General features: G+C 53.0%; 1 protein-coding gene across 2 annotated transcripts; it reads right to left on the minus strand.

The window, feature by feature from the left end:
• Positions 1-1,686: 1,686 nt before the first annotated feature.
• On the minus strand, positions 1,687-23,619 carry rac2 (Rac family small GTPase 2). Of its 2 annotated transcripts, none has more exons than XM_088606488.1 (7): positions 23,460-23,619; positions 14,590-14,661; positions 13,621-13,738; positions 12,055-12,117; positions 5,232-5,391; positions 3,395-3,527; positions 1,687-2,143 (listed from the first exon to the last, which is right to left on the minus strand). In XM_088606488.1, the coding sequence occupies exons 1-6, from the start codon at positions 23,492-23,494 to the stop codon at positions 3,397-3,399; spliced, it is 579 nt and encodes a 192-aa protein (XP_088462614.1). In that variant the 5' UTR covers positions 23,495-23,619; the 3' UTR covers positions 1,687-2,143; positions 3,395-3,396. The 2 variants fall into 2 exon arrangements, with proteins under 2 accessions (XP_088462614.1, XP_088462613.1); XM_088606487.1 differs by lacking the exon at positions 23,460-23,619 and adding an exon at positions 15,669-15,795.
• Positions 23,620-24,366: the final 747 nt, after the last annotated feature.

The following is a 24,366-nucleotide window of genomic DNA, read 5'->3' on the forward strand; positions in this document are numbered from 1 at the left end:
CGGGTCATTAAAAGGTGCAACAGGTAAATTAATGACACAGTGAGACTAATGGGAGCTGGACAAGCAGTGGACACAGGGCAGTAGTGTACAAGCTCTGTAGACCTGCATGTGGTTGGTGAGAGCGAGTCAGTGCCAGCACTTCGCCAGGAACAGGTTACAGATACCAGGGGCTTACACTTTTTGAATAAAATAGCCAACGTTAGTCTACTAGGTGGACTAGAACCTTTAAAAGGTTTCAAAGAGCAAGCATTACTGTACACAAAGGGTGGTAGGGGCTTGGAACAAGCTGCCCTGTCATCTTGCAGGACGCAGCTGGAGGAGACCCTCCGGTCCGGACAGGAGGCGCTTCTTAACCCAAAGAGTGGTGGGGGTGTGGAACAAGCTGCCCAGCCATGCTGTGGGAGCTGACACCCTGGCTTCTTTCAAGACACAAATCGAGGAGATCCTCAGAGGAGCACAGCAACGAGGTGCTAAATACTAAATGAGCTGGGCGGGCTCCTCTTGCCTGTAAACCTGCTGTATGGTCTGGGTCTTTTAAAAACAATCTGACGTTGGCAGCCACAGGGGTTAACACGAAAGATAGCAATATTGTCGTGATTAATTGTTAAAGCGCCAGTCTTCCCCGCTTAAGAATAATTAAGACACCTGCCACGGTCAGAAGGCGTCTCATCGGAGAAATCCAGCAGCGTTCCCAGCTATCCAGCTTGACTCCAGGAATCCTCTCCTGTTTCCACTGTGACACTGGAGGTTTCGACGGGAAATATTCGTCGATCCCTGTGATTTTTCAGGAATACTATGTTGGTGTGTGGCTGTTTAACGGTTTTAAATTATTTTGTATTGTAGGCAAAACAGAAATGAGGAACAGCAGAATGTGTGTCTTGTGTCACAACAGGATCCCCCCTCCCTTTCAAGGGCAGCGGGCAGTCATGACCTCCCTTAGATCCCAGTTTAGCGAAGGGTATGCCTTCCTCTCTGGGGGGCTCCATGTTTTTCCATGAGTCATTATAATGTACAGTTTTGTACTTGTGATCATTGTGCTATATACAGTACATATTCCACCCGTCTCTATGTCCTAGGGAAAGGCGTGTTGTTGAGTCAAAATAAATGATACCAACTATACCTGGACTGGGCTCCAGAGAACCAGGGTGGGGGGACCCCCCGATTTAGGGGTGACCTGTAAGAAGAACTGGACTGGGGCTCCACAGGAACAAAGTTGGAGACTCCTGATATAGGGTGACCTATAAGACAAACTGGTTTGGGGCTCCTTAGGACCGAGGTTGGGGACCCCCGAGTTAGGGAGACCTGGCAGACTGACTGGAGTGGGGCTCCCCAGGACTAGGGTCAGAGATCCCTGGTCTTGTAGCTTGTATCTTGTATCTTGTAGCTACAGCTCACTGCTCCGGAGAGCCCCTGCCTTTTCACTCCTGTTGAGCTCCAGGTGACCGAACTCCCCTCAAGAACCTCTCCCACTTACAGTAGGTGCTGAAGTTTCCTATAAAGCCTAAATCTAAATAAATCTGCCAGTGACAAAGCCTAACACATTTCATACCTGTTACACACACACCTGGACCCTGGGGGCCTTCAGTTCAAGGTCCCTGATTGCCATCCGTTCAGATCCGCTAACCCTCGTAAGAACGTACCCAAAGAAACTCAGAGTGGATTTGAGCCAGGGCAGGAAACGAAACGTATAAAGAGCAAGTTTTATTGCAATTTAAAATGCGTAAACACACTGTGCATCTCTCGCCAAATAGCATCTTAACCAGATATGATCGTAAAACAATGCTTCCATACTTTAATGACTTTACAGTACATTCTCTTGTACAGCCTTATAATACAAATGGATCAGCACACACCAGTCTGATAATTACTCGGTGTCGGGTTTAGTGGGTTACAGTCCAAGGGCTATGCGGACTGTACATTAACAGTAGGATACTGGCTCATGTCAAGAAGACACCGTTTCCTTGTTCTCTAGCTACTTACTACTAGTTATTAGTAAATGTTTAAATAAATTGAATTTTTATACACTAATTTGTTTTTAGGAAAAGTAGACAGATGATAATGAGAAAGGTAACTGCAGTGGAGAAGAGAGAGCAGACTCCCGGGGAGGCGATGGGCTTGGTCCTCACAGGGGGGCTCCACGTGCCTGTTGGGCGGAGGGAGAAAGAGGGCTGACTCGCAGACACTGCCCCCTAGTGGGTGGCTGACTGTCCCCAAGCCAGAAACAACGTCCCTTGCTTTTCAGGCTTGTTTCCTCTCCTCTCCTCACACAACGTTTATGGGGGTGAAGGGCCCCCCCCTCCCCCCTTTATATTAGAAAACAGGGCAAGTGGTCTATTTTTTTAATGTATTCGTACTGGCTAAGTCCAGGACAGGCCTTAAATCCAGTGCATTCCCTGCCTCTTGATTACACCGGCAACAGGCCGAGCTCTAGCCCTGTCGCAGATAATTAGTTTCCTTATCGACATTCTCCGCAGGCGTCAGCAGAATGTGTCGGCCGAGGTTCATTAAAACGGGCCGCAGAATGTAACCCGCCTCGCTGATGGGTTTTTGTAGCCGGTTTTTTTAAAAGAAAATGAATTGATCATTAGTTCCCGCCCCCCCCATCTAAACGTTTTTCCTCTTTTCACTCAGAGTTACAAAACTCCTGTCACCTCCCTCCTGTCACTCTCACAGCAGCGCACAGCTGGTCCCTCTCTTTCGGCCTCTCGTCTGTGCCTCCTCTTCCTCCCGCGGTCTCCCCCTCTTCCAGGCTCCCCCTCTTTCTTTCTCCTCCTCTCTCCTCAACCTGTCTCTCCCATCGCTCTCCTCCTGCCTCTCTCCATCTTTCTCCTCTCACCCTGTCTCTCTCCCCTCTTCCCTGTCTCTCTCTCTCTCCGCTCCCCCACTCCTCCTGACTTTCACCTCTCTCATCTCTCTCCTCTCCCCCCATTTTTCTTCTCCTCTTGTCTCTCCTCTCTTCTTCCCCATCTCTCTCCTCTCTCTTCTCCTCTCCCCGTCTCTCCTCTCCCCCTGTCTCTCCTCTCCCTCTCTCCTTTCCCTGTCTATCTCCTCTCACCCTGTCTCTCTCCCCTCTTCCCTGTCTCTCTCTCTCTCCGCTCCCCCACTCCTCCTGACTTTCACCTCTCTCATCTCTCTCCTCTCCCCCCATTTTTCTTCTCCTCTTGTCTCTCCTCTCTTCTTCCCCATCTCTCTCCTCTCTCCCTGTCTCTCCTCTCCCCGTCTCTCCTCTCCCCCTGTGTCTCTCCTCTCCCTCTCTCCTTTCCCCGTCTATCTCCTCTCACCCGTCTCTCTCATTTCTCTTCTTCTCCCCCCGTCTCTCTCCTCTCTCCTTTCCCCCTCGTCTCTCTCCTCTCTCTCTTCCCCTGTCTTGCCCTCTGCCCCTGCTCCCTCTTACCTTCAGAGCAGCATGCAGCCCCGTTTCTTGACCTTGGCGGGCTGGGGGCAGAGGACGGCACGGATGGCCTCGTCGAACACGGTCTTCAGCCCTCGCTGCGTCAGGGCAGAGCACTCGAGGTACTTCACCGCATCTGCGGGGCACAACAGCGTCACCGTCCAGCGCCTCCTGCCCACCGGACTGTTCCCTGCTCTGCTGGACTTGGTCTGACGTTCTTCTGCTTATAGGGCTCTCTCGGAATAGGATCGCCACCCTCCCACCCCTCTAGCATCTGAAAGCCCCTTATTCCTGACTGAGGCCCTTGAGCCACAGACAGAGGAGACTCCCAGGGGAACTGATCCGAGTATTCCGGATCTCCAAGGGCTGCCGTCAGCCCTGCCGACTTCTCCAGCAAGAAGAAGGAAACGCCCACCCAAAGACACTAAAGGCCAGAACGACAGGAAGGTGCCTTCAGAACCGAGGTCGGCAGGACAGCTGTTACACAAAGGGTGGTGGGGGTGGGGAACGAGCTGTGCGGCCATGTTGTGGGAGCCGGCGCCCCAGCCTCTTTCAGGGGACAGCTGGACGAGATGAGTTTAGAGACATCGGTCAGTCTTTGGGGTTCGAAAGAGCAAGCCCAGCAGACCCCCCTGTGGCTGTAGGAAGAACGTGTAAACTCCACCCTAAAGGTGCCCCCCGGCCAGACTTGAACCCAGGACCCCAAGAACTCACGTGCCAGTGTCGTGTGCTTTTGAGCATAAGAAATGGAGAAAAAAAATATTTTGAAAACTGTCTTCAAAATGCAAATACTGTGGCTCGCAATGGGTGGCTTGTCATCTGTTCATAATGCTGTAAAACTGATCAATTTAGGAGCTGGTTTCTAAAAAAAATGTTTATACAACATCCCTCAAGCCTGAGCATTAACTGGAAAATTAGAAATTAGTCACCACGCAGGCTTCAGGATCGGCCAATCAGTAAAGCTGCTGGTTCAGAGCTCAGATCAACTATCTAATTAAATAAATCAAATTAGTATCAGTCTGTTTGCTGTAATGTCTCAACTACGAAAAGGCAATCGCTCTCTGCTGAGGGAAAAGCTTTTTTTTTTTAAAGATTTAGCCTGCCAGGGCTATTTACCTACGTGCAGACGTCCCAAACCGAGGAGCCACTCGAAGCCGCGGCGCCATCTGGTGGCGACACGAGTCACACACCGGGAGGCATGAAGAAAGATGGCATCTTCAAAGCCCCTGTGTCAGCCACAGACTCAGGCAGTTCAGTGCATCCTATTCTCTCAGGTCCGGGAGAAAACCTGTGATCTTTCTGCGGGCCACGTACACTCACTGAACAGGCCCCTGAAAGGGTTAAGACAGCACTGGCCCAGGTCAGGGGGTAAAAGTGATCGCCGAAACAGCGGCGCAAAACTCTGGGGGTGGGAGGGCAGTGGTGCCGCACCTCTGGGTGCCACTAGGGGGCGACAGAACCCAAGGACAGGGTGTGAACGGAGCGGGCCTGTCCGACCTGAGCTGTGTCCCCAGCTCTCTCCCGCCCCCCGGCTGGCAGAATTGTCTCCTGCTAACGGGGAGGGGCGCTGGGGGGGCTCTGGCTAGCCGTCTTGCCCCAGCGCCCCCCCCTGTGGCCTCCCGGCCTCGCGGGAGCCCTCGCGGGCGCCGTGTACCCCCTGTGTCTGACAGGCCCTGCCGTTGCTCTGCAGCACGGTACTTCCCAACAGAACATCCCAACGGATCCTAAACGGAATCCCATCAAACCTGGCAGCGGAGGACAGGGTGCCTGATTTCACAGCTACGCGAGCCCCACGTCGCCCCCTCCTGGTCGCCCGACGCACACACGGGAAGATGCCCACCTATCTCCTTGGCCAGGGCCAGGCCCTGGGGGTACGTGATGGGCGCCAGCTTCTTCTCCTTCAGCTTCTCGATAGTGTCCTTCTCGTCCCTCAGATCCAGCTTGGTGCCCACCAGGATGATGGGGGTGGAGGGGCAGTGGTGCCGCACCTCCGGGTACCACTAGTGGGCGACAGAACCCAAGGACAGGGTGTGAACGGAGCAGACCAGTCCAACTCCCAGCCCCGGCTCTCAGAATTGGCCCCTTGTTATCGAACTCCCCATAACCCCCCCGCTGTTTTTTCTCGCACACGTCTGAGAGCAGCAGAAAGAAGAAAATCGTTTAATTCCTCTTGGCCGTGCTGTTTCTGACTAGATTTGCAATTGTGTGTTTTACAGCCTCTTTCAGTCAACTGGACGTGGACGCGAACTGGAGATAAAAGAAAAGGGCCGATCGAAGTGGCTTTCTCTCAAAGCACTGAGCCGAGTCTTGTCATTTCCCATTGTCCTGGTCTCTGTAACATGTATTGGCGATGCAATCTGTGCATTAGTAATTATCTGTGCAGGAAGGAAAGCTTTTTCTGGTATTGATGCACAATCTACTTGGACAAGACTCCCATTTATGGCATCCCAAATTGCTGGTTGAAATGCCTCCAAAACAACTAGGGTCAAATTTATTTTCTCCCTATATTTGTCCCTGCTATATTATCTTTGTTGACCGCCCTATCTTTCTTACACCCGAAGAAGGCTCCACAGCTGATAGTTGTGTTTTCTCCCTTCTCTTTTCAGCAGGGAATAAACCTCTAACTTGTTCCTTTGCAGCCTACGCACACTGATGCAGCTCCCCACCTGAACTACTAGAAATAATCATAATTCCTTACACTAATGTAGTGCTTTTCTGCTACAGAAATCTCTGCCATTACAGACTTTGAACCTTCCAACAAGTGCTGAATTGGTTCTTAGAATTCCTTAATGAACCCAGGAGCTACTTCGATAATCAACCACAGGCCAGGAACCAGGCTCGGACCCACGATGCCTGTTTATTACAGCCCAGCCTACACTGGGGTGAGCCCCATCAGCTAAAGAGGCCCCGCTAGTTAAGTTAGTTAGTGAGGCACTATGGCAACCGGCAGAGAGGAAGTTACAAGAAAACGCCTTGTTTTTGAGTTAAAGCACCACGAGGAGACAAAAATGCACTAATGCCAACAGTGATATGGCACAATTTTCCTATCCTATATTTAGCTCCCATTGTTTGAAATTTCAGCATCTAGCAATTCTCCCCTCAGAGCCTCATCTCATTAATGCTGTCCCCAGCAGCACCGCGGCATGCTTTCTGACAAACAGAGTGTCATCTATACAGCCTTTTCTTCCCCCTATCAGCTCTTTCTCTTTGTCAGCGAGTTTAGCAAAGAAAGATTCTTTTATGCAAGGGGGGCGGGGGGTTGGGGAGCTGTCGGTGAAATTCAGAAAACCGTTTTTTTTTTCTAACTGCTGCAAGTGAGTCACTACACACACAGTCGGCTTGAGAAAACGTGTTACTTGTTTTTTGGGCCAAGGACCAAAATGCAAAGAAGGTCGATAGGATGTGGGGGGGGAGGGGGATGGCAGGGCATGGAACAGACAACTGATGCTGTTGGACCAGAGGAATGGTGCTGTTAGAATAGAGGAATGATGCTGTTGGACCAGAGGGGTGGTGTTGTTAGACCAGAGGAGTGGTGCTGTTAGAATAGAGGAATGATGTTAGACCAGAGGAATGGTGCTGTTAGAATAGAGGAATGATGTTAGACCAGAGGAATGGTGCTGTTAGAATAGAGGAGTGGTGCTGTTAGACCAGAGGAATGGTGCTGTTGGACCAGAGGGGTGGTGCTGTTAGAATAGAGGAATGATGTTAGACCAGAGGAGTGGTGCTGTTAGAATAGAGGAGTGGTGCTGTTAGACCAGAGGAATGGTGCTGTTAGAATAGAGGAGTGGTGCTGTTGGACCAGAGGAATGGTGCTGTTAGAATAGAGGAGTGGTGCTGTTAGACCAGAGGAGTGGTGCTGTTAGAATAGAGGAGTGGTGCTGTTAGAATAGAGGAGTGGTGCTGTTAGACCAGAGGAATGGTGCTGTTAGAATAGAGGAGTGGTGCTGTTAGACCAGAGGAGTGGTGCTGTTAGAATAGAGGAGTGGTGCTGTTGGACCAGAGGAGTGGTGCTGTTAGAATAGAGGAATGATGTTAGACCAGAGGAGTGGTGCTGTTAGACCAGAGGAGTGGTGCTGTTACACTAGAGGAACAAAGCTCTGAGAAGAGAGTAATGAAGCAGCTACAGCAGAGCAATGATCTAGCCTGTCACGAAGCCGCTGTGTCTGTTTTTGCAGAATGAAGTCATTTAGCGAAGACAGCGCTGCCGTTTGTCAGCTCTGTTGCTCTTGCAGAGGCTGAAACCAATGGCAACAGCGGCTCTGTTTGGCCACAAGTGCATCTCGCCGCGCGATTTCTTTTTCACAGCCAAACACGTCTCTGTCCTTTCTTAGCCTGCTGCGGAGGAAGGCCAACGTCAGCCAGAACAAAGACCGGAGAGCCTTGAGGACGGACGGACCTTGGGCTTCACTCACTCACTCACTCACTCACTCACTCACTCACTCACTCACTCACTCACTCACTCACTCACACACACACACACACACACACACTGGGCCGCGTACCGCTGCGCAGCTCCCGTCTTGATCATCGCTGACCTTCACAAATGCCCGTTTTCCTTACAAGAAAAAGCCCCACCGCCTGGAGGGCCGATTCAGTTCGGCTCTCAGTCTTCCTTCCCGCGTTGATGTGCGCATTCCAGTGAGCACGCTGAGCTCTTGCGGCCTCTTGAGAAAAAACTGAAGCTCGATTGTTTGTTCTGCCAGGCTTGCCCGAGCCGATTTAAATCCTGATGAGGAGGAGCAGCAGCAGCAGGAAAAAAAAAAGGCATCCAATTTAGACCTTAATGAGGGCCCCTCTTGCTGTTTTAAACAAACATCCAGGAAACCTCCTCTTCTGTTGCCAGCTGCGTCAAACCAATAATACTACTAGCATCAAATGTAGGATGGCCATAATCTTTAAGCATGACCAGGGGGGGGTTTTGTAATTAGCCACTTGTTGATATCTATATTAATTACTCTTAAGACTGGAGAGCCATCATTTACATCTGAAGGTTTCATGAGTTTGCCCCCGGTTACTGCGGGCGTGGCAAGCCTGGGCACCCGGAATCTCTGCCATTGCAGGACTTTGAACCTGAATTGGTCCTTAATTGCTTAACGAACCCAGGCGCTACTTTGACGCACTCCGATACTTAAGGACTGGTTGGAGAGAAGACCTTCAATGGCCTATGAGCCAGGTGTCAAGGATGACCACTCGGGTCGTGTGTGTTGTTCAGTTTTGCCCCATAAGGGCAGAGCACTGCAGGCAAAATACAAAGCATAAATAAGGAGCAAAGCAACCCACAATGCTTTTGCAATACTCTGTAATTAATTACTTACTCTGTAAGTAATTACACGGACAAGGGTCTCCTCTCTCTGATGGCGATTATCAGACTAATCACCATCATCACTCATCACTACTACTGATTAAAAGTGGATGAAACCACCGATATCAACAGCTGTTTCAGCACGGCCGGCTTTTCCCACGAAGCTCCGCGTCTTCGGAGGTACGACCATCGGGACCAGATCCGCGCCTTGGAAAGGTTACCATGGATACTCCATTTCCATCTCTGCACGTCTGACGCGACGGAATTTCTTTTTACAATGGAAAAGGCTACTTGCGCTTTTATCTGGGGGGCGGAAAGAGGGATGACTTCGCATGAGGGCAGCAGCTATCGTTTGGACTTCTGAAAACTTCTTTTTTTTCCCCCTCTGCTCTCAGGGGCCGTCTGGCTGTGAAAAACTGGGCCGGACTGATTTGCGTGGCTGACGTTGAAGAGACAGGACTGGATCCTCTGGCTCAGCATGGGTGCAGTTCTGTCAGTCAGGTGCTGTTGGCAGGCCTGCGAGCTGCGGGGTACCTCTCAGCCTGTTGGACGGGCTGAAGACCTTGAGAGACGAACCGAATGGTCTCCTTTTCTAACAACTGACTGGCCTTTTGTCGGCGAGAGTTTAATTGTATCTAGGTGCGTCCTGCATTAACTTATTTTCCCCCCCCATTCATCAGTTCAGAATGAACAGTGACACGTAAACTACTGGGCAAAGAGGGACACGCATTTAAATAGGGGACAACCCAGCTTTACATCAAGAGTGGTGGGAGCGTGGAACGAGCTGCTCAGCTATGTTGAGGACATGGTTCTCTGGATTCCGGATACGAAACGGATGAACCCCTTACACAAAGGGTGGTGGGGGTGTGGAACAAGCTGCCCAGCCCTGCTGATGAGGCCTAACCCTGGCTTCTTTCAAGAGCAGCTGGTTGAGAGCCCCACATCAATTAGCTACTGACTCACAAACAGGGCTAAATGAGTCTAGAATGACCTCCTCTCATTTATAAGCTTTTTTATGTTCTGCTTGGACCTGGGCAGTTATCAAGAGATTTTAGTCAAAGGAGCGAATCTAATTTAAAAATTAATCTTGCAGCATCGCGTGTGCGGGAGGTGAAGAGTTGCACGGCGCTCGCAGGCGCTGAATACCCGGGTGGCCTGACGCCGCTCGGGTCACGCAACGGCACAGCGAGCGTCAGCAGAGGGAGATCTAACCAGCGGCAGTGTGAAATTGTCACGTCGCTCCGGGGCGGTTCGTCTTCCAGGGGGAGCACAGAGGTTAGGTCTCGTTTAACACCTTCCGAGAGAGAGAGAGCGCGCTTTGCAATTTACTCGTTCTGCTCGCTGCGCATCCCATCGGAGGCGAAAACGTGCCCCGCCGTGTCCGCCGCGAATCAGTGAACTGGCAGCTTCAGTTCACGCGTCGAGCGATTGTGCCGGCTGCCCCGGTATCCGCATTCATTTGTATTTCAAGGTTTTAAGTTTTTTTATTATTATTTATTTACACCCCGTCCCGCGCCCTCTGGCTCAGTCCCGGGCGGCCAGGAGCTGGTCGCGGTGGCGCGAGTGGAGCGCTTCACGCCGCGGACACGCGTGGTGTCGAGGGGCTGGTTGAAGTCGGTCAAACCGGTAAAAAAAAAAGGAGGGGCGCCCCTCGCTCCTTCACCCAGCCTCCTAGCCGAGACAGTGGTGGTGATATTTGCCCTCAACCAAGCCGTTTCACTCGGACCTTTCGAGTAAAACTCTGCTCCGGGACGTTTACGTGCTGTGGATATAAAACGTCTGCCCACCCGTATGGAAATGGCAGGTTTTTGTGATGTGAAGCCAGAAAGCAAGATGAATAATGTCTCTGGCTTTACATCACAAAAACCTGCCATTTCCATAAGGGTGGGTAGAGGGTGGGTAGACGTCTCATATCCACTATAGATCCGTGTTTCCGGTGTGACGCGTGTATTACAATACTAGAGTCTGGTTCAGGAAAAGCTAAACCGTGAACAAGTGTTTATTGCGCATTCACTAGCTCTTGATAAATTGTTCTCAGGTAAACTTTTTTAACGTAGACGTTATTCCACGGAACAAGTTAAAAGGTTTATTCCGCGTTGAAAAAAGAAGAAAAACGCAACGTTTCGGCTGTTTGGGCACCCGAAGAAGGCTCCACAGCCGAAACGTTGCGTTTCTTTTCTTCTCTTTTCAGCGCGGAATAAACCTGTACGGGTCCCCTCGCGGCCTGACGCAGCTCCCTACTTGCACGACTTGAGTCTAAGTTGTGGTTTTGTGAAACGTCTGTTAGTTGCGCGACTTCTCCCCAGCAGAGTTCGATTCCACACGTCACCCAGCCGCCGCGTCGCTCACGTCAGGCGGTTTGTCGGTCCGTCCAGCCCGTGATCTAGGCAGTGTGTGCGTGCCTGCTCACGGAGCGCACTGCCAGCTCCTCACCGCGGACCAAGGCGTAGCTCATCGTCAGTAGTTGGAGTGTGCACACACTGCCACCTAGTGTCTAGCACAAGTACTACCAAATATTTCCACCTGTTCCACACCAGTGACAAACTCGGGAAGCGCACTGCACCAGGGACTCTTCCACTCCAGACCCACCGGGGCATATTTACTTGAAGGCAGTTTTGAGTCTAAAAGTCTGCCTTCGTTTGCCCTCTCCTGTGAGGCAATAGAACTATCGGAATTCAGGCTGCTGATATGATCGGTTGTATGATAAAGATGATTGTAGCCTATAATGCATCAATAGGACCTGGTATAAAATATTGTGTACACATTTGATCATGTGACAAAGGATATGGCTGTGCTAGAATCCGTCCAGAGAGGAGCAACCAGAAACTGTACATTTCAGGGCTCTTGGGAATGAACTACACCGCCAGACTGAAGGAACTGAGTCTCTTCAGTCCGAAGGGAGTGTCCCACACCGCAAGACTGAAGGAACTGAGTCTCTTCAGTCCGAAGGGAGTGTCCCACACTGACAGGCTGAAGGAACTGAGTCTCTTTAGTCTAATAGGAGTGTCGTACGCTTCTGGGCTGAAGGAACTGAGTCTCTTTAGTCTTGAAAAGAGAAGGGACCTGATGCCTATATCCATAATGCTCCGAGGTGCTCACAAAGTCAAGATCCTCCTCAGATTAAACAGTGGCACAGGAACGGGCAGGAGCGTGGAACCAGCTGCCCAGCTGTGCTGCTGAAGCTCTCTGCCGGCCTCACCAGACCGTCCGGTCAGTCAGCTACTGGTCTGCCAGGGGGATCTCTCGAAGACGGGGAGAAGCTCCAGCACACAGGGCTGGTTGGAGGACGGACCCGCGGAGAGGAAGAAGAGGAGGAGGAGGAGGAGATGCAGCCGCCGCCGAGGGCACGCCGGTCACTCACCTTGGCCCGGACGTTCTCGTAGGAGGCCGGGCTCACCAGGGAGAAGCAGATGAGGAACACGTCCTGAGGGAGAGAAGGAAAGAAGACTCAGGCACCAGGGGGCGCCACTGCGCTGGAGCCGTGCAGCTGATCAGCAGGTCACGCCGAGTGAATGGGATTCTGCTTTTTCCAATCTGACCCGGCCCTCGGGCTTCTCAATAAGTTGGGCAGCGATAGCTTTGGTGCCCCCTACGGGACGCAGGAAAAAGTACAGGTGGTGATCGCTGCACTGTCATATAAAACAGTACAGGCCTTCTCTACGTGAAATGGCAGCGCACCCAGGCTGACAACACACAGACATGGGGAATCTCTGGAAAGGGAATTGGGCATTGGGAGCACAGTATATAAATCCTATAGGAACAGCAGGGTAGAGAGGGAATTGGGCATTGGGAGCACAGTATATAAATCCTATAGGAACAGCAGGGTAGAGAGGGAATTGGGCATTGGGAGCACAGTATATAAATCCTATAGGAACAGCAGGGTAGAGAGGGAATTGGGCATTGGGAGCACAGTATATAAATCCTATAGGAACAGCAGGGTAGAGAGGGAATTGGGCATTGGGAGCACAGTATATAAATCCTATAGGAACAGCAGGGTAGAAAGGGAATTGGGCATTGGAAGAACAATATATAAATCCTATAGGAACAGCAGGGTAGAGAGGGAATTGGGCATTGGGAGCACAGTATATAAATCCTATAGGAACAGCAGGGTAGAGAGGGAATTGGGCATTGGGAGCACAGTATATAAATCCTATAGGAACAGCAGGGTAGAGAGGGAATTGGGCATTGGGAGCACAGTATATAAATCCTATAGGAACAGCAGGGTAGAAAGGGAATTGGGCATTGGAAGAACAATATATAAATCCTATAGGAACAGCAGGGTAGAGAGGGAATTGGGCATTGGGAGCACAGTATATAAATCCTATAGGAACAGCAGGGTAGAGAGGGAATTGGGCATTGGAAGAACAATATATAAATCCTATAGGAACAGCAGGGTAGAGAGGGAATTGGGCATTGGGAGCACAGTATATAAATCCTATAGGAACAGCAGGGTAGAGAGGGAATTGGGCATTGGGAGCACAGTATATAAATCCTATAGGAACAGCAGGGTAGAGAGGGAATTGGGCATTGGGAGCACAGTATATAAATCCTATAGGAACAGCAGGGTAGAGAGGGAATTGGGCATTGGGAGCACAGTATATAAATCCTATAGGAACAGCAGGGTAGAGAGGGAATTGGGCATTGGGAGCACAGTATATAAATCCTATAGGAACAGCAGGGTAGAGAGGGAACTGGGAGCTAGGCTGTAGCGATCTTGTCTCCAGGGTGGAGCACGTCCAGTAAGGGATATGGACCCGAGGTGATACAGACTGCAGTGTGGTAGGGTCAGTGGTGTATTACAAGACTGGGGCAGAGGGGATGGTTGACACGGGGAGCTGTGGGTCCAGATGTGGCCGGGGCGTGTGCGCGGGGGGCCAGCCCGTCTCGGTCAGTGCGCTGTGCTGCACGGGGAGCCCGCGGGCCCTACCGTCTGCGGGTACGAGAGGGGCCTCAGTCGGTCGTAGTCCTCCTGTCCGGCCGTATCCCACAGCCCCAGGTTCACCGGCTTGCTGTCCACCATCACGTTGGCGGAGTAGTTATCAAACCTGCAGGGAGGAAGCCTCAGTCAGCCACGCCTCCCGGGGGGTCGTGACCTCTCGGGGGTGACGCTCTCCCCTCCTGCGTGTCCTTGAGCAGAGCCGCTGAACACGTCCCCCGCCACTAGCTCCTGAGTGAAAAGGTGTCTTATTTCAAGCTGGAGTTTCCCAGTACGGGGAAGGGCTGTCCCCAGACTCACCTGTGACCTGCTGCTTTAAAAAAAAAACAGTTTTCAATCTGCACTTTCATGCGTCACGATGAGACACCAGATCCCCCTGCCTGGGAGACCCTACAGGACAAATCTCTCCTCGCTTCCCTTGCAAAATGCCCCGGCTCTTCTTTCTTGTCTGCGCCAGCTGATCCTGTTTGGCCAGCGACGCTGGTACACGTCAGGCCTCTCTGAGCCCGAGGCCACATTCCCGCCTGCTGATGAGACTTGAGCTGTTCTTCAAGGCTCGCTCCCAGACTCCTGCCCCCCGACTGCTCTTCCACCCCCCCCCATGAGGTCAAGAGAGTGACCAAATCCACTAGATTCATTAGATTTGCTCCTCTTCCTGAGTGCAGAGTCTCACTCCCCCTGAATGCCAATTATCCAATTAGAACAGAGGGCGTCTTGCTCTCAGTCAGAGCAAGCGGGCGACGCTGAGGTCCGGGCTGTCAGCAGCGATCGGAGTCCAGGCCCCTCTGGAAGGCTGTGGGTTCAAATCCCAGGAGAGGGACCTGCTGCCGTGCCCCTGAGCAGATCACTGCATGCGTCAGACTGGTCCCTCCAGTCAGAGGGCCGGCTGTTAAACGTGACTTGGCTCGGATACAAGCTTCAGCCAAATCAAAACCGAACGACCGGGGGTCAGATACTCACACAGTGGGGATGTACTCTCCGGGGAAGGCATTTGTAGTGTAGCTGATGAGAAGACAAGTTTTCCCCACAGCTCTGAAAGGGGAAAAAAAAAAGGACACAGTCTTTTACTATTGGTACAGCCCCCGGCTACTGGCTTTGAGCTCTGGTCTCTGTGTCTGAGGTTAAAATGAAGACCCTTAGCATGTTTAAGTCGCGTCTGTATAGGGAGTCCCCGGTAACCGGAAGGCTGACTTTTATGTACCGGAAGCTTCGTTATCGATCGCTTAAAAGCCACTTTTCGGCGTGTTAAGAAGTCGGGGGAGCGCACCCATCCAACGTCTGTAAGCGAGAGACGGGACAGCCGCCCTCAGGACACAGCTCTGCTGGATGAAATTCAAGAGGACGTCCTGAAAGTGAGTGTCACAGATTTATACCACCGGCGCTTGCAGGGCTTGCTCGGGGCGAGAAAGACCACTGCGGACGTTATAGACTTGGAACGGGAAGACGTGGTTCGGTTCGGCTTTAACGTTCTACGGCGGACCTGACGGACCGAGAACGTCCGGCCCGGAGTCGCCAAGAGTCCAGGAGCTGTGAATGTGAGCACTGCTACAGAGGCGAGACTGACCCTGGTCAGTTCGTCTCCCGCAGAGCAGGTGTGGACTGTGGGCCATTTAAAAACGCCGAATCTCGGCCGCATTCACGCTGCGCTCTCCGCCAAGTTCTCCCATGAGCGAATGAAAGAAGAAAGCTTTTTGCAGCCTCTCCACACCTAAATGTGTTTTTTTTCCCGTCTGACTCGAGTCGTTGTTTCTAGCTGTATCGTCTGTGAATGCATCTCACTTCTCATCCTTGCAAAACGTAAAAAAACCCGATAATTTTAGCAATCTGGGAAAAGTATTTGCACACCTTGATTAAAACATTCCTTTAAGCGCCTATTATCACAATATTCAACACGAATGCAGAACTTCTAACTTCTCGTAATTATCGTTTTATTGAGAAACTCTTTAGTAACAAAAACAGAACTTCGGCCTCTGAAGGGTTAAACCCGGACACCAGAAATAAGGAAGATGGCGCTGGGGGGGGCAGGGACTTTCCGTTACCTGGTGCAGCGCTCTCCTGTTCGTGGGGAGGACTCCCCGCGGGTCAAGAGACCGGCCGGCCTGCGCGGACACGCCGCGGCGGAATGCGGCGCCTCGGGACGCATTCCTGCCGGGTGGCGTCGAGCTCGTGACGCGAGAGGAATTTCGCCTGGCGGAACATCAGGTGCCGTGCGCGAGAGGTAGAGGGTTCCCCCGCCCCCCGTGTTCACTTCCTGCAGCTGCGAGCTGTTGTGTGTGTGTCTCTCTCTCCCCCCCGCCCCGCGTTCACCGTGCTCTGTTATTCATGTGGCGTTGTGAGCGCGCCAAACCCCCCCTCTGCTACACACCCGTTCATGGCTGGGGGCAATAAGCCCCCAGCTCTGCTGCCCTGCTGCCCCTGGGACTGGCACCACCGCCTCCTACCTTCTACCGACGCATACTCGCACGATGGAACAAGTACAGGTTTGAAGTCATGCTTTAAAGGAGAAGAAGCTCAATGTTTCAGCCGTGGAGCCTTCTTCAGGTGTGAACCCTTTGCCATTGCAGCCTGATGCAGCTCCCTGCTTGAGCATATTTACATATTGATGATGTGTGTGTGATGACCTGTCGACATCGTGTGGTGTTGTCGGCTGTACTGTGTGTGTGTGTGACCGCTGACCCGTCAGGCAGCTCACTGGACACCCACAGCCTCGCTGCACTGGGAGCGAGAGAGACAGCACTGGCTGTCCTGGGTGGCACCACCGAGCTCAGGGGCTCCAACGGGGCCCGTCTTCGTTGTGCCCCAGGTTGGCACACATGCCAGCGACAGAATTCCCAGAGGGGGTGGTTGTCTAAGGGCGTGGCGCGGGGTGTTTTTCTTAACCCACAAAACAAAAAAGCAGAACCGGAGCAGAGGAGCCGCCGAGCTAAATCCGGGCCTGAGGCGGTTCTGCTTCGCCGTGGGTCGGCGCTGGACCGGCGCCGGAGGCACAGGCGCTGCCGGTCGGCCCCCCCCGCTGTCTCTCGGCCCCTGCCACCCCCCCGGCCGCCAAGGTAACCGTGGCAACAGGCGGGCCCACGTGACTTGCAGGAAGCCAGGCTGGGGGTTTTGCATTTCCTCTTTAAAAAAAAAACAAAACCAAACCGAGACGCAGGCGAGAAGATGTGGCAGGGCGGACAGACGACAGGGCGTGACGGCGACCTCCTCGCAGGGGTTTTGGGAGCTGTCTGTGTGGAGCTTGCATGTTCTCCCGGGGTTTGTGTGGGCTCCCTCTAGGTGCTCTAGTTTCCCCTCACAACAGAGCTAGGGACTTAAAGATGACAGAAGATTGATCACTAACTAGAGCAGCTGAGCTGTCCTGCTTGGCCCTCAGCGGGGACTGCAGATAACGCTCACGTTGTGTTCTGGAAAGTGTGAGAGGCACCTTCAGTTCCCCCGGCAAAAGCGCTTGCTTGCGCTGCTCGCTGGGTTTAAACTAGGCGAGGACACGAGCTCGTTTTCAAAACCGAATCTCTGAGCGTCATGATCGTGGCGTTCAGCAGCCAGGAAGCCACACAGCCATATCCGTTACCACCCCTGATTCAGAGCAGGAGTGTCACGCCAGCTCACACTCCTGCTGAGCTACAGGGAAGCAGTACAACATTTGCCTAAAGGGCTGCTTGCCGTTTCCATCTGTACAAGGAACTGAGCTCCCTGCATGACGAGTGGAAGCAGATTGGTTTCCCTGGGGACAGGGAAGGTAAAAGACAGAGATACAGGTCACTTACAGATGGGAGGCAGACATTAAGCCCATAGCTGGGTAGCTTGTTCCACACCCCCGCCACTCTTTGCATAAAGAAGTATCTGCCGTCCTGATTGGAGGATCTCCTCCTGCTGTTTCTCGAAGGAAACCGGGGTACTGGCCTCAACAACGACATAGCTGGGCAGCTCGTTCCACACTCCTACAAACCTTTGTGTAAGGGAGTATCCACTGTTCTGACTGGAGGATCTCCTCCAGCTTGTTCCCCGAAAGAAGCCAGAGTATTGGCCACCACCACAACGGCACATTTTCCCTGGTGATCGCTTATTGGCCCACCTGATCGGTGGGGGTCGGTGGTCCCAGGACCCTTGGGGTGGTCCTGTGAGACGACCCGAGGGGATCCCCGAAATGAAGGAAAACCAGTTCACTTGCTTCCCAGCTGTGCGGGAGTTCGACACTGTGACACGCAGGGGACCCCCTGATCTCCTGCTCTCGGCTAAATTCCTCATCTCTTCCCACCAGCCTTGTTTGTCCTGACCGTGGACTTTGGCTTCACTTCCAGTTTAATCGGGGAGTTCTTATTCCGAGGGACTTTGGCGTAAGGGGATCCCCCAGCAGTGGCAGTGGCTCTGCCCAGCCTCTGAGGAGAATCCCTGCCCTGGGAGAGGAACCAGCTCTGCCTTGAGCCAGGGAGCCCTCTGTTCCACACCCCCACCGCCCTTTGTGTACAGAAGTGCCTCCCGTCCTGACTGGGGGATCTCATGTAGCTGTTCCCCGAAAAAAGCTTGTTCCAGGCTCCCACCACTCTTTGCATAAAGAAGTATCTGCTGCCCTGATTGGAGGATGTCATCCAATCTTGAGGGATTTCTTGTTTCTTGAGGGCGCCCTTCCCGGCGTGGACTGTCAGGACACTGCCCGAGTTCTTCCAATGCTTCCAAGAAGGAAACCGCTCTCCTCTTTTCTTCTGGGAAAAGTGTCCATATAGAATAGCTTTTAGAGAAGAGTTTAAGATTAGGAGTAAACATTGTGTCACTGTGTGGTTCCGCAAAGTGGGAACTCCCCACACTGTGTAGTTAATAATAAACCTTTTCCACTCGTCTGCGTCCGATACTACCTGCTGGTAAAGATCTGGCCAGTCAAGTGAGAAAAAAGCAGAACCTGTCTCACCGTTCCCAGTAAATAGGCTACATCTTTAACTTCCATCCATTCTCAGTTTCACAGAACCAAATGCAAAAATGCCATTCTCAGGACCACTCGGAGGTTCTAAGTCCAACATAAGCCCCTACAGCCCGGATCACAGCCAGGGTCCCAGTTCAGGATGAGCCCCTACAGCCCAGATCACAGCCAGGGTCCCAGTCCAGGATGAGCCCCTACAGCCCGGAGATCCCAGCCAGGGTCCCAGTCCAGGATGAGCCCCTACAGCCTGGAGATCCCAGCCAGGGTCCCAGTCCAGGATGAGCCCCTACAGCCTGGAGATCACAGCCAGGGTCCCAGACCAGGATGAGCCCCTACAGCCTGGAGATCCCAGCCAGGGTCCCAGTCCAGGATGAGCCCCTACAGCCTGGAGATCACAGCCAGGGTCCCAGTGCAGGATGAGCCCCCACAGCCCGGATCACAGCCAGGGTCCCAGTCCAGGATGAGCCCCTACAGCCTGGAGATCACAGCCAGGGTCCCAGTCCAGGATGAGCCGCTACAGCCCAGATCACAGCCAGGGTCCCAGTCCAGGATGAGCCCCTACAGCCCAGAGATCACAGCCAGGGTCCCAGTCCAGGATGAGCCCCTACAGCCTGGAGATCACAGCCAGGGTCCCAGTCCAGGATGAGCCCCTACAGCCTGGAGATCCCAGCCAGGGTCCCAGTCCAGGATGAGCCCCTACAGCCTGGAGATCACAGCCAGGGTCCCAGACCAGGATGAGCCCCTACAGCCTGGAGATCCCAGCCAGGGTCCCAGTCCAGGATGAGCCCCTACAGCCTGGAGATCACAGCCAGGGTCCCAGTGCAGGATGAGCCCCTACAGCCTGGAGATCCCAGCCAGGGTCCCAGTCCAGGCAGTGCGCAGCAACCAACTGACAGTGTATAAACACGGGTCTGAGACTTGGCTCTCCCTGCCTCCCTCCTGGCTAGTCCTCTGTGGAAACCAGCCTTGCCATGCTTAATCACACATCCACTCTTTCTCTCATGAGTAGCGTCGTGACTCTTGTGCAAATCATGAGACACTCCCAGCCTCCTCCACTAACGCATTGGCCATGTTCCTGTTCTCACTGCTTCTGAGTTGCAGTGAATCATAAAACCCCCCACCACCCCTCTCCTGGACAGGTCTGCTGGTCCGCTTTGTGAACACGCTGTCCCCCCCCCCGGGAGAGGAGGAGGGTGCTGCCGAGACGCAGAAGGGGAACTTGCCGAGCCCGGAGAGCTAGCCGAGGGTGAAGAGGAAGTGTAACTGAAGAGTTTCGCAAACGCGTGTCAAAAAAACAGGAAGCGCTTTTCAAAACGATCTAGCTCACCGCCGCCGCCGCCCCCTCCTCGCTCCGTCTCCATCTCAGGCACGCAGATAAGATCGCGCTGTTGGGCGCGATAAGGCGCCATCTCGTGTCTTCTGTCCTGTTTCTGGCCTCTCCCCTGCAGCAGTCTGATTTCTGTAAGCCGGTGGCACTGGTGTGGCCTTGACGAACCAGCCTCCCATTCAGGTCTCATTCCCGCCCGGCTCCGGGTCCGTCTCCAGGACTCCCTGCCCGGCCCTGGTTCTGAGTTCCGAGTCGGGCCGCCCCCTCTCTCCGGGGCAGGGGTCTCCCTCTCGCCAGCGCTGCCTGCCCCTGTTGCAGACGCCTTGTTCGGCAGAGGGCCGCTGTGCTTCTGGACACGCGGGTGGGCGAGAGGAGTTCCACGCCACTAATGTCAAATTGCTCAACGCCTCTCGGATGCCGCTCGCCTCTGGAGCCTAGTGCCTGTTTCTCACGCTCTCGGGAAGCATTCGAATGTGATGCACGAGTCCCTGCAGCCCTTCGCCATGATACTGGGTGTGTGCGCACAGCGGAGCGGCGATCCAGGCCTGGCACCGGGCTAACGGTATGGTCAGCGCTGATGAGGCACAGCAGAGAGAGTAGGGAGGCTTTCCCGCCACTGAGCTCCGGGGTCAGAACCGGGCCATATCTGGGCCGGGACCAGGGGTGAACAGATCCAGTTCAGCAGAACCACGATCCATCAGTTTGAGCAGTTAAGTGTGGGCGAGGGGATCTTCCTTGCCAGTCTTGCCTGCTTTCCTAAAGCCAGGTTGCTCTTCCACTGAGAGAGCAGTACTTGCCACAGGCCACCTCCATCATGTCACCTCACTGAGGTCCTGAGGTCCCATTGCCAGAAGCACCATATTTAGCAAGACATTTAGCAACAGCTGGGTGGATGAAACGTTGTCATTTCCTTGGTTCACAAGCGACATCCCTGAACCTTCCTGGGTGTAAGTGTGCACAGTAAGCCTTACACTATTTCCAGCTCACAAGACGCTGCCGGGGCAACGATGGGCTGGTGGAACAGGAGCAATAAGGTGGCAGGAGGTGATGTTCTCTCCTAGCCCTGTAGGGGGCGCCATGTCTCCTGGTCTTCACTCCACCCTGGACTCTTGATGACTTGATTTGGATCAGCTGTTCACCTGACCAGTCCTTATTCCCACTGCTTCCAGGTTTTTACACTCTTATTGAGGACTTTTAAGTTACCTAGGACTGACTGGGACTGCAGTCCTCTCGGATCATATCCACTGATATCACTGGCGTGTCAGTGACACTCCTGCTTATGCCTTTATGCCTTGCTCTCTGCCTTGCAAAATGCAATGAGCTGAACTGTACGACGTCGTGCTCTAGTTTCAGGAGCCCGGATCTCTGCTCTGCTGCAGGAGAGCCGTCTTGTAACCATGCACCTCACCGGACACAGTTACCCCACCTCTCAGTGACGTTTTGCTTCATTGTGTAACTGTAGAGAATAAGCTGAATATTGCATCTGACCTTTATCTTAGAACAACGTGCATAACAGTGTACTAGATAAATTCTCTGCAGCACCGCACTACTCTCATGATAAATTAATGTAATAAAATACGAGTCACCTTAGATAAAGGGCAGGTAAATTATTACTGTCGAGAATGCGAGCAATTGAACAGGGCACTGGGAAGATGAGTGGAACGTGGACAGCCAGGTGCATTAAGGAGAGGGATCAGCTGGACACTCTTTGCACAGAGAGTTGTGGGTGTCTGGAACAGACTTCCCCAGCCATGCCGCTGTGGCTGAGTTGCTGGGATTCTACAAGAAGTGGACCGTGACGGAACTACCAGGGCGGGCCAGATGTTCTGAATGACCTCTCTCATCTGGACCCTTTTCTCTTCTGTCCTTGTCTGGCCAGAGAAGATTGTGTGAGGGTACCTGATTAAACTATTCACGGTTCTCAAAAGGCACAATTACTAGTGAAACACGAACCAGAGAGCACCAGTAGGAACTAGGGGGAAATGCATTTAAAACTGAGGACAGGAGGCACTTGCTTACCCAGAGGATGGTGGGGGTGTGGGACAAGCTGCCCAGCCATGTTGTCGAAGCCGATACCCTGGCTTCTTTAAAGGCACAGCTGGATGAGACCCTCAAGTCAGAACAGGAGGCACTGCTTTGCACAAAGAGTGGTGGGAGTATGGAGCTGCGTTGTTGAAGCCAATACCTTGCTTTCTCTCAGGACAGCTGGGTGAGCTACTAGCGACCAGACAGGTGGATGGGCCAAGTAACCTTTATGATTCTCTTGTGGAGCCAGTCAAAGCAAGGAGAAATGGAGAGAATGCACTCTACCGATTCGGAAAGTTACAGATTGGCTCCAGCAGCGCTTTCTGGGTCTGAAAGGCCTGTGGTGATGTCCGGAGGCACAGCCAGATCTGTGTTCTCCTCGATCGTTCGCTACTCGTTTAAAAGAGCATTTCAGCAAGACACGCTGACCTGCCGGGCCTCGTAAAACCCAAGAGCCAGGACACTACCGAAATCGCCAATTCACTCCTCCTTCGACCACGATAGAGAATACAGCCCTGGCGCAAGGGAACACGCTTCTGAACACCCAGGTTCTGTGCCGTTTGAGTTTTAAAAACAGGGCTTTCTCAGGGTACATGATATATCCGTTCCGTTGCCATCAGGAAGTAAATACGTGACGAAAAACTGAGCCAGCAACTGTACTGACAATGTCGCTCTGAGACAGACTTAATTAAGTCGCGCCGGCACTCTCGGCACAAATATTGACCGTTCCCCGATAAACATTATCGTTTTAAAGGTTTGGCGTGATGCTGTATCTGATCTACACCGCTTGCCTTTCGATCTATCGATCGGGTTAATGGAGTCTGTTTCTGATCCGGAGGAGTCCAGCTGCACAGGACCAGCCGGCTTCATGTTCCTCTGCGGGACCTGCCACTGTATCTGTGCCCCTCTCCGACAGCACGCGTGTGCAGGTCGCTGCGCGCCGCGCTCTTTCCCTCGTTTCGCGTGGATTTCAAAGTTTGTTTTGTTTAATCACCGGCTTTGAAAGCGAGCGCTAAAAAAAAAAGTTATTACAACCGATACTCCCACCCCACCTCCTCCTCTTCCACCCTTCCTCCGGCGAAAAGTAACTTCTGTACTCAGAAACCAGCGCAGTTTAAAAGGGAAGGCCGTCTCCCACTCTTGGGGTGCGCTACACGTTTTACAGCAGGGCAGCGAGCTCGGTCCGCAATACAAAAACCTAATTATGCCCGGTAAATTAGGTTAACCGTTCGCTTGGCTCCGTCCTCTCTCGCTATGAGCGCCGCTTTCTTGTACAGGACATCTGCGCTTTTCACAGGAAGCTACAGTAGGTCGACTGTCCTAGGTGAACTTCACACACTACCGTGTAGCCCGCGGCGCCGACTTCACCACGTTTTGACCGGTGTCTTTCAGCGCCGGCCTGGGCGCCGCATCACCCGCGACCCGAAGGAAGGGCGCTTTTTCAATGAGGGATGAAAAGTTTTCGAAGGAGCTGCCGTCTCTGAATTGATCCGCATCGTCCGGGGCACGGCACGGCACGGGAGTCTCAGTGATCAACTCCACCAACAAGATTTAAAAGCCACTTACCCATCGCCTACTACGACGCATTTGATCGCCTGCATCTCGCTGTCTCAATTTCGCTTTCTCGGGCTTTTGACAAACCTCCAGATCCGAGGCGAATGTAGAAAGGCAGCGAGCGAGCTGAGCACAAGATACAGGAAATAAGTTAACAGTTTTTTTTTCTCGTGCGGGGTGGCGTTTCTCTCGCTCTGTTTCTCTCTCTCTCTCTCCTCCACTTCTGTTCTCGGTCTCAGTCTCGAATTGCGTCAACTCCACCTTTTTACAGGAGCAAACGTGTCAGGGTTTGTTAATAACCACAGGTAATTAGAATGATTTACATCTCCCGGGGGATCACGAAGAAATAGACATATAGGAGGGAACTGCACCAGTAACCCCACCTGGGAGACGCACAGTGATCATTCTGCACCAGCAGCCCCTCCTGGGAGACACACAGTCATCATTCTGCACCAGCAGCCCCTCCTGGGAGACACACAGTCATCATTCTGCACCAGAAGCCCCTCCTGGGCGACCCACAGTGATCATTCTGCACCAGAAGCTCCTCCTGGGCGACACACAGTGATCATTCTACACCAGCCGCCCCACTGCACAGCACAGCAGGCGGACTGGTGAACTGGTCAGCCTTTGGAATAAGAGGGGACTTCAGGGAGCTCAGACAGTTCAAGCCCAGAGCCGCGGAATTTAGCCAGAACAGCAGGGTATACGGGTGTACACACCCCTGGTGTTACTGCCAGGACCTCCCCGTCTCCCGCCTGTGTGCTGGGCACTAGAGAGCCATAAAGCATGAAGAGACGATTCTGAAAGGCGAGAGACGGCAAGGACGTGGGCAGCGTCTCCGGCTGGACGCGCACACAGTGCGTGACCGGGTGAGCAGGCGGGTAGATGTGTTCCTGTTCGGCTCTCGGTACCAATTCCA

Source organism: Lepisosteus platostomus, chromosome 14 (assembly GCF_059453375.1).
Source record: "Lepisosteus platostomus isolate fLepPlt1 chromosome 14, fLepPlt1.hap1, whole genome shotgun sequence".
NCBI classification, from domain to species: domain Eukaryota; kingdom Metazoa; phylum Chordata; class Actinopteri; order Semionotiformes; family Lepisosteidae; genus Lepisosteus; species Lepisosteus platostomus.

Excerpts from the sequence above, each read along its gene's own strand:
- rac2 (XM_088606487.1), bottom strand. The coding sequence starts at position 15,772 with ATGCGTCCCGAGGCGCCGCATTCCGCCGCGGCGTGTCCGCGCAGGCCG. Across the intron at positions 12,118-13,620 it reads CCCTCTCGTACCCGCAGACG|GACGTGTTCCTCATCTGCTT; the intron begins GTAGGGCCCGCG and ends TCTCTCCCTCAG. Across the intron at positions 3,528-5,231 it reads GGCCCTGGCCAAGGAGATAG|ATGCGGTGAAGTACCTCGAG; the intron begins GTGGGCATCTTC and ends TGTGCCCCGCAG.